Genomic DNA, 17,639 nt, shown 5'->3' with positions numbered 1-17,639 from the left:
GTCTTCCTGCAATTTATCACAATCTGCTTGTGATTTAACTACTCTGCACAATTTTGTGTCATCTGCAAATTTGATTATCTCACTCGTCGTATTTCTTTCCAGATCATTTATAAATATATTGAACAGTAAGGGTCCCAACACAGAACCCTGAGGTACTCCACTGTCCACTCCCTTCCACTGAGAAAATTGCCCATTTAATCCTACTCTCTGTTTCCTGTCTTTTAGCCAGTTTGCAATCCACGAAAGGACATCGCCACCTATCCCATGACTTTTTACTTTTCCTAGAAGCCTCTCATGAGGAACTTTGTCAAACGCCTTCTGAAAATCCAAGTATACTATATCTACCGGTTCACCTTTATCCACATGTTTATTAACTCCTTCAAAAAAGTGAAGCAGATTTGTGAGGCAAGACTTGCCCTGGGTAATGCCATGCTGACTTTGTTCCATTAAACCATGTCTTTCTATATGTTCTGTGATTTTGATGTTTATAACACTTTCCACTATTTTTCCTGGCACTGAAGTCAGGCTAACCGGTCTGTAGTTTCCCGGATCGCCCCTGGAGCCCTTTTTAAATATTGGGGTTACATTTGCTATCCTCCAGTCTTCAGGTACAATGGATGATTTTAATGATAAGTTACAAATTTTTACTAATAGGTCTGAAATTTCATTTTTTAGTTCCTTCAGAACTCTGGGGTGTATACCATCCGGTCCAGGTGATTTACTACTCTTCAGTTTGTCAATCAGGCCTACCACATCTTCTAGGTTCACCGTGATTTGATTCAGTCCATCTGAATCATTACCCATGAAAACCTTCTCCATTACGGGTACCTCCCCAACATCCTCTTCAGTAAACACCGAAGCAAAGAAATCATTTAATCTTTCCGCGATGGCCTTATCTTCTCTAAGTGCCCCTTTAACCCCTCGATCATCTAACGGTCCAACTGACTCCCTCACAGGCTTTCTGCTTCGGATATATTTAAAAAAGTTTTTACTGTGAGTTTTTGCCTCTACAGCCAACTTCTTTTCAAATTCTCTCTTAGCCTGTCTTATCAATGTCTTACATTTAACTTGCCAATGTTTATGCTTTATCCTATTTTCTTCTGTTGGATCCTTCTTCCAATTTTTGAATGAAGATCTTTTGGCTAAAATAGCTTCTTTCACCTCCCCTTTTAACCATGCCGGTAATCGTTTTGCCTTCTTTCCACCTTTCTTAATGTGTGGAATACATCTGGACTGTGCTTCTAGAATGATATTTTTTAACAATGACCACGCCTCTTGGACATTTTTTACTTTTGTAGCTGCTCCTTTCAGTTTTTTTTCTAACAATTTTTCTCATTTTATCAAAGTTTCCCTTTTGAAAGTTTAGCACGAGAGCCTTGGATTTGCACACTGTTCCTTTTCCAGTCATTAAATCAAATTTGATCATATTATGATCACTATTGCCAAGTGGCCCCACCACCGTTACCTCTCTCACCAAGTCCTGTGCTCCACTGAGAATTAGATCTAAAATTGCTCCCTCTCTCGTCGGTTCCTGAACCAATTGCTCCATAAAGCTATCCTTTATTCCATCCAGGAACGTTATCTCTCTAGCGTGACCCGATGATACATTTACCCAGTCTATATTGGGGTAATTGAAGTCTCCCATTATTACTGCACTACCAATTTGGTTAGCTTCCCTAATTTCTCTTAGCATTTCACTGTCCATCTCACCATCTTGACCAGGTGGACGGTAGTATACCCCTATCACTGTAGTCTTCCCTGATACACAAGGGATTTCTACCCATAAAGATTCAATTTTGTATTTAGTCTCATGCAGGATGTTTATCCTGTTGGACTCTATGCCATCCCGGACATAAAGCGCCACACCTCCTCCCGACTGCTCCTCTCTGTCATTGCGATATAATTTGTACCCCGGTATAGCACTGTCCCATTGGTTATCCTCTTTCCACCATGTCTCTGAGATGCCAATTAAGTCTATGTCATCATTTACTGCTATACATTCTAGTTCTCCCATCTTACTTCTTAGACTTCTGGCATTAGCATACAAACATTTCAAAGTTTGTTTTTTGATTGTATTTTTATTCTGCTTTTTAATTGATAGGGATAAGTTAGAATTTTTTAGCTCAGGTGAGTTTTTAGTTACAGGCACTTGGACTACTTTTCTAATTATTGGAACCTCACTGTCGGGATGCCCTAATTCTAATGCATCATTAGTATCCTTTAAAGATACATCTCTCCGAACCATGCGCTGCTGAGCGACTGTCGGCTTTCCCCTTTGTTCTAGTTTAAAAGCTGCTCTATCTCCTTTTTAAAGGTTTGCGCCAGCAGTCTGGTTCCACCCTGGTTAAGGTGGAGCCCATCCCTTCGGAAGAGACTCCCCCTTCCCCAAAAGGTTCCCCAGTTCCTAACAAAACTGAATCCCTCTTCCTTGCACCATCGTCTCATCCACGCATTGAGACTCCGGAGCTCTGCCTGCCTCTGGTGACCTGCGCGTGGAACAGGGAGCATTTCAGAGAATGCTACCCTGGAGGTTCTGGATTTAATCTTTCTACCTAAGAGCCTAAATTTGGCTTCCAGAACCTCCCTCCCACATTTTCCTATGTCGTTGGTGCCCACGTGTACCACGACAGCCGGCTCCTCCCCAGCACTGTCTAAAATCCTATCTAGGTGACGAGTGAGGTCCGCCACCTTCGCACCAGGTAGGCATGTTACCAGGCGATCCTCACGCCCACCCGCCACCCAGCTATCTACATTCCTAATAATCGAATCACCAACTATGACGGCCGACCTAACCCTTCCCTCCTGGGCAGTAGGCCTTGGGGAGATATCCTCAGTGCGAAAGGACAATGCATCACCTAGAGAGCAGGTCCTTGCTACAGGATCCTTTCCTGCTACATCTGGTTGGTGCTCTCCCATTATGAGACCTTCTTCCTCCAAGGCAGCACCAGGGCTGCCAGTCTGAAGTTGGGACTGGACTACTATGTCCCTGAAGGTCATGGATGCTAAAAAGTGTGAAATCATTCATTTGATGCAGAAATCTTCACAAGCTACATATCACTGTCTCTTTGCATGACACACAAAGCGACACCAGAACCTTTCTGACACAGCTAACCTGCCTGAATTCCAGCTCTGTGTAGCTCCCTACGTCCATCTTGGGAGCCTGTCCATGTTCCTGGTGAGTGACTCTGTTCTGCTGTCACCAGGAGCACCCTCCCTCCCCATCCTGGTGGGACTAGAGGACCTACCCACTTTGCCACATCTTCACCTGGCCTCTGAGATAAGGGTGGAGATCGACACTGGAGGTGCCACATGCTGGGGTATTGTATGCTGAAGGAGCATGACAAAGCAGCACACCCCTTCATACGCCCCTTCGCGTGCACTTTGTGAGCCCTATGTGATCCTTATTGATTTGCAGAAATCTATGTTTAGTGGTTTTTCATTTCATCATGGTGTCAGAAAACATCAAAGTTATTAGTAGAAATGGAAGGTACAGACAGCTCTCCGTATAATTTAAGTCAAGATTTTTACATGCAAAGAGGTTTTGAAACCTATTATTCCTATGCAGCATACTATTATTCCTTCCTATTTACTGTAATTGATAATTCTGATAAACGCTCAGTTTTTGACTAAAAAAATTATTTACTTAACGATAATCTAAAAGATCAGAAGCTTTCTTGTGTATGTCTTACCAAAACATGGTTTAGAGATTCAGATAATGTGCTTATCAATCAGATTTTGACCCCTGATTATTCTTGTTTATCCCTATCTATACTTGGAAGAAGAAGTGGAGGATTAATGATTACATATCATAATGATTTGAATTTTAGAAACACTGATGTGTCAATTGCCTGTCCTTTTGAGGTGTTGTTGGTCATATCTAATAGGGTAAATATCTGTTTAGTTTATTGCCTTCCAGGATTGCTTCAGCATAATACATCACCATTAATTTAATTGCTTTCTGATCTGAAACTTGACTTGTCCTCAACTATCGTTATGGGTGACTTTAATCTTCATGGGGATATTGTTGTATTGCCTTCTGCCTGTGAGATTCTCCTGACTACTCTGCTGGCTCATGGGTGGGAACATTTCCGACAGTAAGATTTTTAAAAAGAGTTTGAAAACATGGCTTTTTAATCTAACTTTTAAGGATAATATAATTAAATACTGATTGTTACAAGTAAGATGGTGGGATAACATCAAACAGGCAAAGATTACATTTACCAGAATGGTCAAGATAGCTTTTCTTGCAGTTTATATTTTATTGTGGTATGTATATTATTGTAGTGCATATTTTTTTGATTTTATGGTGTGTTGTACTTAACAATGGCTTTTATTTTTTAATGTTTTTTATTTCATTATTGTAATATATAGAAGTTATGTTATATTATGAATGTATTATTGTAAATTGCCATGATCCTCGGAATGGCAGTCAATAAATATTTTAATAAATAAATAAATAAAACAGTACAGGCCATGCACCATTTTTGGGGCATTTTATTGATCCTTTCTTGAATTGTCTCCAGCTTTTGTTGGTGTAGTTTCCAAAATTCATCCAATACTCAACATGGGATTACACCAGAGATCTGTACAGTACAGAGGTATAATTACTTCATTTCTTCCAGTAGTAATACCTCTCTTTAGTTACCAAAGTATACTATTAACATGTTGACTACTACTAACTTTTAATATGTCTTTTCATAGAAGCCTTCCCAAAATAAAGATTGGCAAACTCCTGGAATATGGAGTGGTGACTATTTATGAGCTAAAGATCCCAGACACCTTTTAATTAATGAAAAATAAATCAGAGTCGGATTCAAAGCAATGCAAACCTGAATTTGATTGAAGAAGTCCATCCAAGTCAAATACTCAATTGGATTTCAATCAGATTAAAGAAGGGTCCTCCCATCATTACCTCTGAGCATCCTATCAATCTGTTTTCTGTGAAGATAGAGAAGTGTAACCTAACCTGTGTATAGTCGTCATGCCACACAATTGCACTGGTGTTGATATTGATGTCCTGGCCACTGTCTGCTCCAGAATCATAGTAGCCAATGTTTACATAGGTGAAGGAGTCACTTGAAGATACGTGACAGTTCAGAATGTCATAGGAAGCTGGCTGGTTGCCATTTTGGTCAAAGAAAATCTCCCGGCCCATGGTGTTCTGGAAACGCACCTTCCATATGTAATGCAGAAGCTGTATCGAAAAAAACATGAGAACATAAGAAATTGCCATACAAGGGTCCATCAAGCCCAGCATCCTGTTTCAAACAGAGACCAAACCAGGCCACAAGAACCTGGAAATTATCCAAACACCAAGAAGATCCCATGCTACTGATGCAATTACTAGCAGTGGCTATTCCCTAAGTAAACTTGATTAATAGCAGTTAATAGACTTCTCCTCCAAGAACTTATCCAAACCTTTTTTGAATCCAGCTATCATGATCTTAAAGACCTCTATCATATCCCCCCTCAGCCATCTCTTCTCTAAGCTGAACAGCCCTAACCTCTTCAGCCTTTCCTCATAGGGGAGCTGTTCCATTCCGTTTATTAATTTGGTTGCCCTTCTCTGTACCTTCTCCATCGCAATTATATTTTTCTGAGATGCGGCGACCAGAATTGTACACAGTATTCAAGGTGTGGTCTCACTATGGAGCGATACATTGGCAGTTTGCCTTCATGAGGAGATTTGTACTGGTGTCTCTCATTGATTGCTCGCTATAATTGAAACACATCACAGACCACTAAAATTGCTCCAGTTTTCAGCAGAATTCTGTAGACAGCTCAGAACAGCATGATTCTCCTGTGGCTTCTTTGTAGATATCTAGTAGCGTAGAGTCCTATACATCTCATAGGTCCTGAACAAAGCAGAGTTGCTTATCTGTAACAGGTGTTCTTCAAGGACAGCAGGATGTTAGTATTCACACATGGATGACAACATCGGATTAAGCCCGGCATGGAAACTTTGACAAGCACACTGAGCATGCCCAGCATGCTGCCAACCACGCATCCACGCAAGGTCCCTCTTCAGTTTTATAACATAGAGTTTGCGATAAAATAAAATAACAAACCGTGAGAAAAAACTCTGTGGGGTAGTGGGTGGGGTTCGTGAGGACTACCATCCTGCTATCCTTGGAGAACAACTGTTACAGGTAAACAACTCTGCTTTCTCCAAGGACAAGCAGGACGGTAGTCCTCACACATGGGTGATTAAGTAGCTCCAGGTCTCTCCAAACATGGGCAGCAGAGAACAGGTGCCAACGTGCACAGCAACTGGAACTGCAGCCACCATTGGAGTAGGCCTGCACCCAAGGACAGGGCCCATGGAGGGAGAGTTGGGTTTTTATGGCTGGAATAGATTACAGAGGACGGACTGTCTGAAATGACTGTCTTGTTGGCCATCCCTGTCCAGGCAATAATGCGAGGCGAAAGTGTGGCAGGAACTCCAGGACTCTGTTCTGCAAATCTCATGAATGGGAACTGCATGCAAGTGAGCCACCAAGACCGACATGGTCCAGACAGAGTAAGCTTTCATGTGGCCATCAAGTTGCAACCCCGCCTGTGCGTAGCAGAAAACGATGCAATCTGCTAGCCAGTGGGATAGAGTTTGCTTGGAGACAATGACTCCTAATTGGTTTCTGTCGAAGTGTTGCAACCGTCGGCCGCAGATGGATGCGCCCTCTGTTGGATTTCAATCAGATTAAAGAAGGTTCCTCCCATCATTACCTCTGAGCATCCTATCAATCTGTTTTCTGTGAAGATAGAGAAGTGTCACCTAACCTGTGTATAGACGTCATGCCACACAATTGCACTGGTGTTGATCTTGACGTCCTTGCCACTGGCTTCTCTAGAATCATATTAGCCAATGTTTACATACGTGAAGGAGTCACTTGAAGATACGTGACAGTTCAGAATGTCATAGGAAGCTGGCAGGTTGCCTTTTTGGTCAAAGAAAATCTCTAAGCCCATGGTGTTCTGGAAACGCACCTTCCATATGTAATGCAGGAGCTGTATCGAAAAACATAGGAACATAAGAAATTGCCATGCTGGGCCAGAACAAGGGTCCATCAGGCCCAGCATCCTGTTTCAAACAGAGGCCAATGAACAAAAGAAAGGGAACCAGCTAGCATCCAATTAATTTCTACTCAATAGCTAACTGCAAGGACTGCATAAGTTATCCTGGGTTGAAAAATCTGTTAAAAAACAAACTTTATTAAACTTTTTTTTTTTTTTAATAATTCCCAAATGATAATTTTTTTTATGAAAGACAAAGACCTCAGAACTGGCAAACAAAGTGTCTATTGACCATGGATTTTATAGCCAGTAAGTTCAATCATAGGTCTATGATATGTTTTCTTTTTTTATAAAAGCATATCTAGCTCTTTTGAAATAAGTAATTTTATAATTCCCAAAAGAATTGGTGTCATGTATATTGTTACGACCAATTGCAACAAACTGTATCAAAGTTGCAAAATATTCTGAAACATAGTGTGTTGGCTATTATCTCAGCAATCCTGAAGTTTTAATGCTGACTATTTCCGGCAGCTCACTTTTCTTCTCGCCATTGATTGCCACACTGTTATTTGCCGTTTTAACCACAATAACTTATGTCTGTTAGAAGCCTATAAATTACATATCTTTTCTTTTCTGAGACAAGATTAATGTAATGCTTCTTTGTCCTAAATAGAACCTCAAAAATGGAACCTTCATAATAAATGTACCAACTCTCTCAAAAACTCTTAAATCCTCGTGAAACGAATGAAAGAAATTTTCAAACTTTAATATGAGAAAAAATTTTTGGAAGGAAAGGAATGTTTCATATACGAGATCATAAATCCCCAACCGGGGTAATATGACTATAAAGTGTAATCATAAACATCCCTCCTCCGACCAATGTGTGCAGTGTGTGTACAAAACAATATTGCAATAAAACTGATTATAAAGCTGACCGGGTATATAAGTGGTTGGGCAATCGAGCTGAACACAGACGCGTCAGATTTAACTTTTCATCTGATGAGAACTCTAGTGGTTCAGATGAAACAGATGGCATGGTTTCAGTGCCTAAGAATCAAGGTCAGTCGGATTTTCGGCCAGACCGTGGCAAAACATCTACCCGACCGAAAGGTCGTACTCGTCAAGACAACACATCAGAAGGCCCGCCACTTACCGGCATCAACACCAGAACAAGAAACAAATAACACCTTCAATCGGTTTGGTGCAGGTCCAGAATTCCGCACAGACGTCGTCTGCTGTGGTTAATCTTTCTTCGACTCAATTATCGGTGGATCAGACATCAGTTTTAAATCATGGTTTATCATTTGTTCCGACATCTAAACATTCTCCGTTTGAAGCTCGCATTATGTTTCAGCGATTCATACGTAAATTGAATTTAAAAAATTTTTTTGCTCAAGCTGATCATGTAATGGGTTCAGATATGTCCATTGTTCACCTTAAATCCACTTGGAATCCCCCGGGCGCAATTGATCCTCACGTCAAAACCTTCGAACAGTTGGTCCTACGTGACATGATTACTTATGAGAATCAAAATCATCATTGGCAACACAATCTTTCAGCCCCTTTGAGGTCTGCTTTACAATCTCTCGCTAAGAATTCTGACCTTATTATTAAGCCAGCAGATAAGGGGGGTGGGGTGGTTTTACAGGATAAATCGGTGTACAATCAAGTGATGCTTCATCATTTGAACAATCTTCAGTATTATAAAAAGTTGACCAATGATCCCACCATAGGATTGTCTCAAGTTCTTCAAGGGATAATTGATAATACTACATGCTTTACTGATAAAGAGAAGAAGTTTTTGATTGTTGAACATCCACGGCTTCCTGTAATATATTCTCTCCCCAAAATTCATAAAGACCTTTTAAATCCCCCAATACGTCCGATCTTTCCGTTAAACGATTCGGTACTGGAAGCACCTGCGGTATTATTGGACAAATTATTACAACCTTATGCGACATCATCGGATTCATATATTAAGGACACCATCCATTTATTACAGAAATTGCAAAGTATTACCTTGGATCACCAGGTACAACATTTATTGTTTACCATGGATATTAGTGCTCTGTACACTAATATCCCACAGTTACAAGCATTCCAAGTGATTGAACAATGCCTATCACATAGGTTGTCTCATCAAAGAATTCCCAATTCTGTTATACTGCAATTGTTAGAAGTGGTGTTATACAACAATTATTTCATGTACAATCATCAATTGTTTGCTCAAATCCACGGGATCCCTATGGGCTCACCGTTAGCCCCAACTACTGCTAACATCTATGTAGCCCACTTTGAACACAATGTGGTTTATGCGTCTGACTGGTGGCGGGATGTGGTGATATGGGTACGGTATATTGATGACATCTTTTTTGTGTGGAAAAATTCTGAAGAGAATTTAGCGTTGTTTTTTGAGTGGTTAAATCAGCAAGATCCCAACCTACAGTTCACTAAACGGCAGTCATTCACTCAAGTACCCTTCCTTGATGTTTTGGTGGGTTTAAAAGATGGGCAATTTACAACTACAGTATACCGTAAACCAACTGACAAGAACAATCTCTTAAAATTCCACAGTCACCATCCGCCATCATTTAAGCGTGGCTTACCTGTTAGTCAGTTTTTCAGAATCAAACGGATTTGTTCTGATCAACATCAATTCGAACTCCAATCTCAGATTCTCAGTAATAGATTCTTGGAACGGGGTTATCCTAAATCGGCAATAAAACGTGCATATAAACGGGCAAAATTTTCAGATCGATCGTCATTGTTATCTTACAAGCCTCGCAAACAAGACCCTGGTCTGGTTTGTGTGTTAAATCATTCAGTGGCCACCTCTGCTATAGCTGCCTCTATTCGGACACATTGGCCAGTCTTGGCGCTTCATGAAGTCTTCAAAGATTTCCCATTGATTGTCACGACACGTGGCAAGAATATTCGCGATACATTGATACATGCAACGCTAGATGGTAGCAGTCGTGAACAAGGTGGCAGTCACAATCAATGTGGGCATTGCGCTCATTGTATACTTAGTATGAACGGAGATACATGGACTGACCCTGTTTCAGGTTACAAAGTTTATTGTAAGACACATACCACATGTGAATCTGATCATGTGGTATATGCCATTGTATGCCCTTGTCCGAAGGTATACATCGGTCGGACGGTCAGAAAAATTCGAATCCGTTTAAATGAACATAAGTCCAAATTACATACTGCCACTTTAACTGCACCCATCGTTTCACATTGCATTCAGAAAAGCCATACGTTCGGAGACTTGAAGTGGACTATCTTAGACCAAGTCCGATTGCCTTCCCGTGGCGGCGATCGGTCTCGTTCTTTAAACAAACGAGAAGCTTTCTGGATTTTCACTTTACAATCACAAGCACCCACAGGGTTAAATGAATTATTGGATTGGAATTCAATTTTGTGATCTTTGAAGTTTAAATGTTTGCGCTTCGAATGGAGTTTGTATTTACCTTTTTGATTCGCGGTTCATTGTACACGTCATACGTTCAGAGCTTGATCGAGATTGGTTGCACAGCTATCTCTACACCACGTTTAAAAGGACGCTTCCGTTAGCTTACAGCGTTTTCAGCCTTGGACAGAGTCGTAAGACCTACACTTGGAACCTAACAGGCAATGGCCCAACACTGACCGACGAGACATCGGAAGAGGATCAATTCCCTGATGAAAGGTCTCAGTGCAGACCTGAAACGTGGCTACGTCGGTGACCCATCAAATTATCAGATAAGTCGGGGTGTTGCATGAGCTTCTGTTGTAAGCCATAAGAGACTGCCGTTTAAGCCTTCTTGGGTCGCGTCCATCAGCGGCTCTTCAAGTTTTATACCCTTTGTTTGGGATCAGTTATCAAGGCTGCGAGGAGTGTTCTTTTTACAATTCTTTGAACACTTGAGTGCATTTCTGCACCACTTCCATAGAGTCAAAAATTTTTAGATTAGCATACTACTTAAAAAAATTTTCAAAAAATTGCAATATTGTTTTGTACACACACTGCACACATTGGTCGGAGGAGGGATGTTTATGATTACACTTTATAGTCATATTACCCCGGTTGGGGATTTATGATCTCGTATATGAAACATTCCTTTCCTTCCAAAAAATTTTTCTCATATTAAAGTTTGAAAATTTCTTTCATTCGTTTCACGAGGATTTAAGAGTTTTTGAGAGAGTTGGTACATTTATTATGAAGGTTCCATTTTTGAGGTTCTATTTAGTACAGTAAGGATCCTTCTACAATTGTTTGGGTGCCCATCGATAACTTTTGATGCTTCTTTGTCCAACATCGTAGTAAAGCACTTATCTTAGAACTTGTTGCAGTTTTCTTTCATTTTAAACAAGTCTGTGCTGCACGCCACCGCCAACGTTAACGTTTCGCTTAACGCTTCCTCAGGGTGGATTTGAGCTCTCTATCTTTCAGCGTACGGGCTTCATAACTCCAGGACTCTGCAAATCTCATGAATGGGAACTGCATGCAAGTGAGCCACCAAGACCGACATGGCCCAGACAGAGTAAGCTTTCATGTGGCCATCAAGTTGCAACCCCGCCTGTGCGTAGCAGAAAACGATGCAATCTGCTAGCCAGTGGGATAGAGTTTGCTTGGAGACAAGGACTCCTAATTGGTTTCTGTCGAAGTGTTGCGCCCGTCAGCCGCAGACGGATGCGCCCTCTGTTGCTTACCTCTTGTTTCCAAGCTCCAATTTCTCTTGCCTAGATGGCCTACTCCGCAACTAAATGCCGACCTCCCTGGCGTCCCCCGGACAGCATGGGCGATTGCGATCACCATTTTGAATCGGGAATCACCTAGTGGCCCGCGCGCTCTGCGGGCCACTACCAGACCTACTTTTCTAGCAAGCTCTCGGTGAGAGTCATTTCCAGTGCACCCCACTCTGTGGGCTGCTACCAGATATCATCGCTGGGCATATTCTCCTCTGGACTATGTTTTTCTGTCCATTCCATGGGCAGCTTTCTTCATTGCAGTACAATAAATACCTATTTCTCTCTCTGTGCATTACTTCTGGGATCCAGCCTATCGTGGCAAGTCCCCATACGGCTCTTCCCTATGGGTGGAGACTACTCTTGCTACGACTCAGGGTTCACTTTTCAATCCAAATTAAAACAGGAAGGAGACGAAAAGCTGAATGGAGGTATGGTGAGGCACTGTCCATTCCGAGTAAAAGGGAAGTGCCCTCTTGCTGGGCATACTCACCTTGGTGAGCATGAGGCCTCAAGAAAAAAAGGGAACACAATGGACTGGTTGAGATGGAACTCTGAAACCAATTTGGGTGTGTCCATAAGACCATCTTGCCATGACAAAATTTTGTATAAGGAGGGTTTGACACCAGAGCTTGCAGTTCACCTATCCTGTGAGCTGATGTAATTACAACCAAGATGATCACCTTCCAGGAGAGGTACTTTAGGTCACACAGTGCAACGGTTCAAACCGAGGTTTCATGAGTTGTAAGAGGACTGTGTTGAGATCCCAGGAATCTGTTGGGGGGGGGGGGCAAGTAGGGGGCTTTATTCATAGTAAGCCCCTCATGAATCTGCCCACTAGTGGATGGGAAGAAAGTGCAGAACCATCCGAATTCCGATGGTAAGCTCCTATGGCACTGAGGTAAACCATCACCTACGTGGTCTGCAGACCAGACTCAGAGAGCGATAACAAATAGTCTAGTAGTGCCGAAGGGCAGCAAGAGAATGCGTCTAGGCCACGACCCTCGCACCAGGAAGAGAACCACTTCCACTTTAGATGATAGGATTTTCTAGTAGAAAGCTTTCGTGACTCCAGAAGGACCCGAGATACCCCCTCCGACAGGCTGAGGGCCTGTACCATGATACGGTCAACATCCAGGCCATGAGGGCCAAGGCCCAGAAATTGGGGTGTTGGAGCCTGCCCTGGTCCTGAGTGATGAGGTCCAGAGCCATCCCCAGTCATATCAAGACATGGTTCTTCCTCCAAGCCTTCCCCTAACTTGCAAATCCAGCAATTCTTCTCTACCAGACCGGACACTGCTTACTAACTAAACGCCCCTCAAGTTTTGGCATTATATTTATGCCTCTCTTCTTTGTCTTATTGCATTATCTAGTTTATTCAGTTATGCTGTCCTATATCTCCGGCTAACCTTGCCCCCCAAGTTAAAACCTCCTTGTTATATGTAACTTTCGCCTCTTGTTAAATGGTTGATTAAGTTATACCCCTTGTTACATGTAAACCGATCTGATATGAATTTTTTTCATTAAGATTGGTATATAAAAATGTTAAATAAATATTAGGGGCGCTAAGCCATGTCCCGAAAAGTCAGGAACCAGACCTGGTGGGTCTAGCAGGAAGCAATCAGAATCATGGAGCCCTGATCCTGTCGCAACTTCTGGAGTGTCCTGGCTATGAGCAGAAGTGGTAGATAAGTGTACAGCAGCCCCTTCCCCAGTTGATCAAGAAGGCATCTACTATTGAACCCCTGCCTTGCCAGCCGAGGGAGCAGAAGCGGTGCACTTTCCTGTTCTCCACAGAGGCAAACAGATCTATGTCTGGGGTCCCCCAGCAGTGGAAGATGCGGTTCGCCACCTTTTGACTGAGGGACCATTCGTGGGGCCAGAACATTCGACTCAAGGCGACGGCCAGAATGTTGTCAACACCCGTAAGGTACATCACCCAGAGAGTGATACCATTCTCAATGGCCCACGACAAAACCTGGACTGCCTCCTGGCAGAGAGGGAATGACCCTTTCCCTCCCTGTTTGTTCAGGTACCACATGGCCACCTGATTGTTGGTCTCAACCAGAACTATCTTGTTCACGATGAGATCTCAGAACACCCGCAGGGCATAGAGGATCACTTGAAGCTCCAAGAGGTTGATCTGGAACTGTGACTCCTGAACTGACCAGAGCTCTTGGGTGTGATGGCTCGGCACATGCGCTCCCCATCCTGTCTGAGAAGCATCGGTGGTGAGCATGGCCTGAGGCTGAGCACTCCAAAAAGGACAACCCTGATTCAGGTCCGGGGGGATTGTTCACCACAGGATGGATAGCAGTAGCTTGGTCATGACCAGGATGCGAACACGCAAATCCTGCAATACCTGATACCACTGAAAGCAGAGTGTCCACGGTGCCCATCACATGTGTAGCCGAGCAAACGGGGTGACATGTACCATTGCCGCCATGTAGCCCAGCAGCTGGAGAAATTGATGAGCAGAGATATGTGGGCAGCCAGAGACATGCCAGGCAAGAGCAGCTAAGGTCTCTACCTTGTCTCAAGGCAAGAAAGCCCTCATCTGGATGGTGTCCAGGTGTGCCCCAATGAATTCCAGCTACCTGGATGGCTGGAGATGGGATTAGGGATAGTTGATCATGAATTCCAGTGCCTCCAAGGTATCAATTGTCAGGTGCTAGGCACTCTGAGCCTCCTGTTGGGAGTTGCCCTTGATGAGCCAATCATTGAGGTAGCGGAAAACATGAACTCCCCACCTTATAAGATGTGCCCCGACAACTGCCAGACACTTGGTGAAAACCCAAGGTGCAGATGCGAAGCCAAAAGGGAGGACATAATACTGATAGTGCTGTCCATTGACCAGGAATCTTAGGTACTGCGGATTTGCCTGAAAAATGGGGATATGGCAGTACGCGTCTTTTAGATCAAGGGAGCAGAGCCAGTCTCCTGCTCAGAGAAGGGGAATTAGGGTACCCAGTGAGACCATTTTGAACTTCTTCTTGACCAAAAAATGGTTTAGAGCTCTCAGTTCCAAAATGGGCCTGAAGCCACCTGTCTTCTTGTTGGTTAGAAAGTACCTGGAGTAGAACCCTGTTGCCCTGTTGGCTGGGCGGAATGGGCTTGACTCCCTGAGCCAAAACATAGGTACAAATCCTCTTAGCCATTTTTAGGGTTGACTCCACCATCACCCAGTGGACAGCTGGACTAGGTACACCGCATCTGTTTTTCTGTTGACCAGCGGTACTAAGATGGGATGCTCCCATAGGCGGGACACAAATTCCTTGAAAATGTCATGGACTGTCACCACCACCACCTCCTTCAGGGCATCCATGAATTACAGGATCTCAAGTATTTTGTGCCTTGAGTCCTGTTCTGTTAACAATTGGAAAGGCACCGACTCAGCCATGGCCTTGACAAACCCTGCAAAATAAAAATACTTGGGGGGAGATCGCCATCACTCCTCCAGTGGAGAGGGCTCAGAAGACAAATCTTCTTATTCCTTGGAGGAGGATATGGAAGCCTCCCCCTCCCAGAGGTCATAGGAGGTTCTCCCTCATTGCGACCCTCTGAGGATGCAGGGGGTCGAAGGCCCATCGGCTTGCATGGCTTGGGCCTCAAGTGCATCGGCAGGGGTGCCCGGGGCATCGGGAGGTCCCGAGGCTGTAAGGGCTGCATGGGGTCTAATGGCACTGAAGGAATTGGTGGAACCGACCCCGATAACCCTAGGAGAGCTGGCAGGTGAGATGGCACCATGCATCTCTGAGGTGCTCCTTGGAGGAGTTGCTCACTGGTATGGGGGCTGCTGGCAGTGGCAGTGGTTTTCCCATCGGCCACGGAGGGGCTTGGGGCACCAGAGCTGGCTATGTTGGTAAAATACCGATTAGCACGTCGAGCCGCTCCACCAAGGGCGCAAGCACCAGTGGAGCAGGCTCTTGCAGCAGAGGCAGTACCCGGGAAACTAGAGGCTCAAGGCCCTGCAGAGCCTGGCTGACCACCAACCACACGTGCCTCTCTAACTCCTCCTCCAGGGCCGGTGAGGAGAGCATGGCCCTAGGAGGGCCTGACAAAATAGGTACATACCCCTGTGTAAGGGGGACCGAGCCATCTACAGGTGTCGATGGAGGCCGCTTGGAGGCATCAGTTGGGTCAGAGGGAATGGCCTCCTCCACCCTCAACTGCTTCGTGGCAGACACCGAGGTTGATGCCTTCTCATGGTCTGGTTTGTTGGAATAAGAGGACCAATCCAGATGCTTCCTAGATCTTTCTCAATGAACACCGTGGTCCTTTCCCAATACCAATAGCAATATCAAGGAACCAGACCGGGAACGAGATGACAGGGACAGCAGATGGTCCCCTGCGCTGAACTCAGGACCAGGCATGATGGGGGGAGGAGAACCTGTTGAGTAGGAGCCGTGAACTCCTTTCCAAGCGGGGTGGATGTTCCCAACACCGAGGATGGCTCCGAATGCTTGGACCCGAAAGGTTTTTCCATTTTATTCAGGCGGGACCAATGACCCTTCGGGGTCATCTGGGCACAGAGATCACAGACACAGACATCATGGGAAGCCCCCAGGCAATGGACACAGACCTCATGGGGATCTGTGATGGACATGTATGGGGTGCACTGGGGGCACCAGCAGAAGCAGGTCTATGCCATTTGAAAAAAAGCACGACACGTGGTTGATGGTTGGCAGGGCTCCGGGAGAGGACACTGTTGGCAATCGACCATGATGACCTGTGAAACTTACCAATCACAGGCTGAGGAGGGTGAGGGACCCTATGTGATGCGTGGAAGGCAAAAAAACACTTTCTCAAAATAGAAGCGTGAGCTCTGAAACCGAGAGGCGACACCTCCACGAAAAAGAAGAGACTGAAGAGGGACCCCACATGGACACGTGATTGGCAGCATGCTGGGCATGCTCAGCGTGCCTGTCAAAGTTTCCAGAAACTTTGACAAAAGTTTTCCGTGCCGTGCTCCATCCGATGATGTCACCCATGTGTGTGGACTACTATCCTGCTTGTCCTTGGAGAACCTGGGTTCTTTGCAGGCTGCAATGCCTTTTATCAGACTGTCTGGAGAAGGAACTTGTGTCTCCAAAGCTGATGTATAGTAACATCTTTAGCTAAACTTTTTATTAATGTAAGAAAGTTTATCACAACATGCGAAGAAACAGAGAAGCCTAGAATTTTCTTAAAAATCTGTGCATCAGTTCAACACAAAGAAGGAAATGTTTTTGGAAAACATAATTGAGTCCATTTTGAAAGCACTTATTTGGGGTGGATTTTCTGATTCTGCATAAGTGGATTTTCATTTACCTAAGCTCATGCACAAACTTTAGACAAATGCATTCTCTTAGCCGCAGACTAAAGAGCCATTCCATGGAGCATTTCGGAAGCGTGGTAGGAAATTCCTCATGTATATTTGTTTTAAAAATGTACGGACATAGCAGGCATACCGCTAACACACAAACTTTATAGGGACCAGCTGACACTATATACCACAGACAAAACTCTCCATTTATCATTCCATCTACAGCCAAGGCCTCTTTTTTTTTTTTTTCTTTCGGTCCCTCTCCTGGCACCCCTGCCCTCCCAGCACCCCTGCCCTCCAAACCCCCACAGTGCATCTACTATGCACACGTCCCTCATCCCCGCCATCAAACACTATCCCTTCGCACACCATCTCCCTCTTCCCAAACTCCTAATAAAGCACTATAGAAACCTCCTCCCCATCATGACTACTCCCCTCACACAATTAATAGGCCTTTCTACCTTCTTAATCCTCCTCCTAAATGCCCAATCTATTTCCAAAAAAAACTCCTTAATCTATGACATACTTACTGATGACAAACCAGACATACTAGCTATTACCGAAACATGGCTGAAGGAAACTGACACCG

General features: G+C 44.0%; 1 protein-coding gene across 1 annotated transcript in view; it reads right to left on the bottom strand.

Annotated features, from left to right (window-relative positions):
• LOC115081116 (extracellular calcium-sensing receptor-like) overlaps nucleotides 1-17,639 on the bottom strand; it is a 68,384-nt gene that overhangs the window by 37,309 nt on the left and 13,436 nt on the right. Inside the window, exon 3 of the mRNA XM_029585628.1 lies at nucleotides 4,967-5,194. Within this exon, the coding sequence (XP_029441488.1) occupies nucleotides 4,967-5,194 (228 nt within the window). The remainder of the gene's footprint in view (nucleotides 1-4,966; nucleotides 5,195-17,639) is intronic.

Source organism: Rhinatrema bivittatum, chromosome 19 (genome assembly GCF_901001135.1).
Source record: "Rhinatrema bivittatum chromosome 19, aRhiBiv1.1, whole genome shotgun sequence".
NCBI lineage: Eukaryota > Metazoa > Chordata > Amphibia > Gymnophiona > Rhinatrematidae > Rhinatrema > Rhinatrema bivittatum.
Note: the sequence above shows the minus strand (reverse complement) of the source record. Positions and strands in the feature narration are given on the sequence as shown.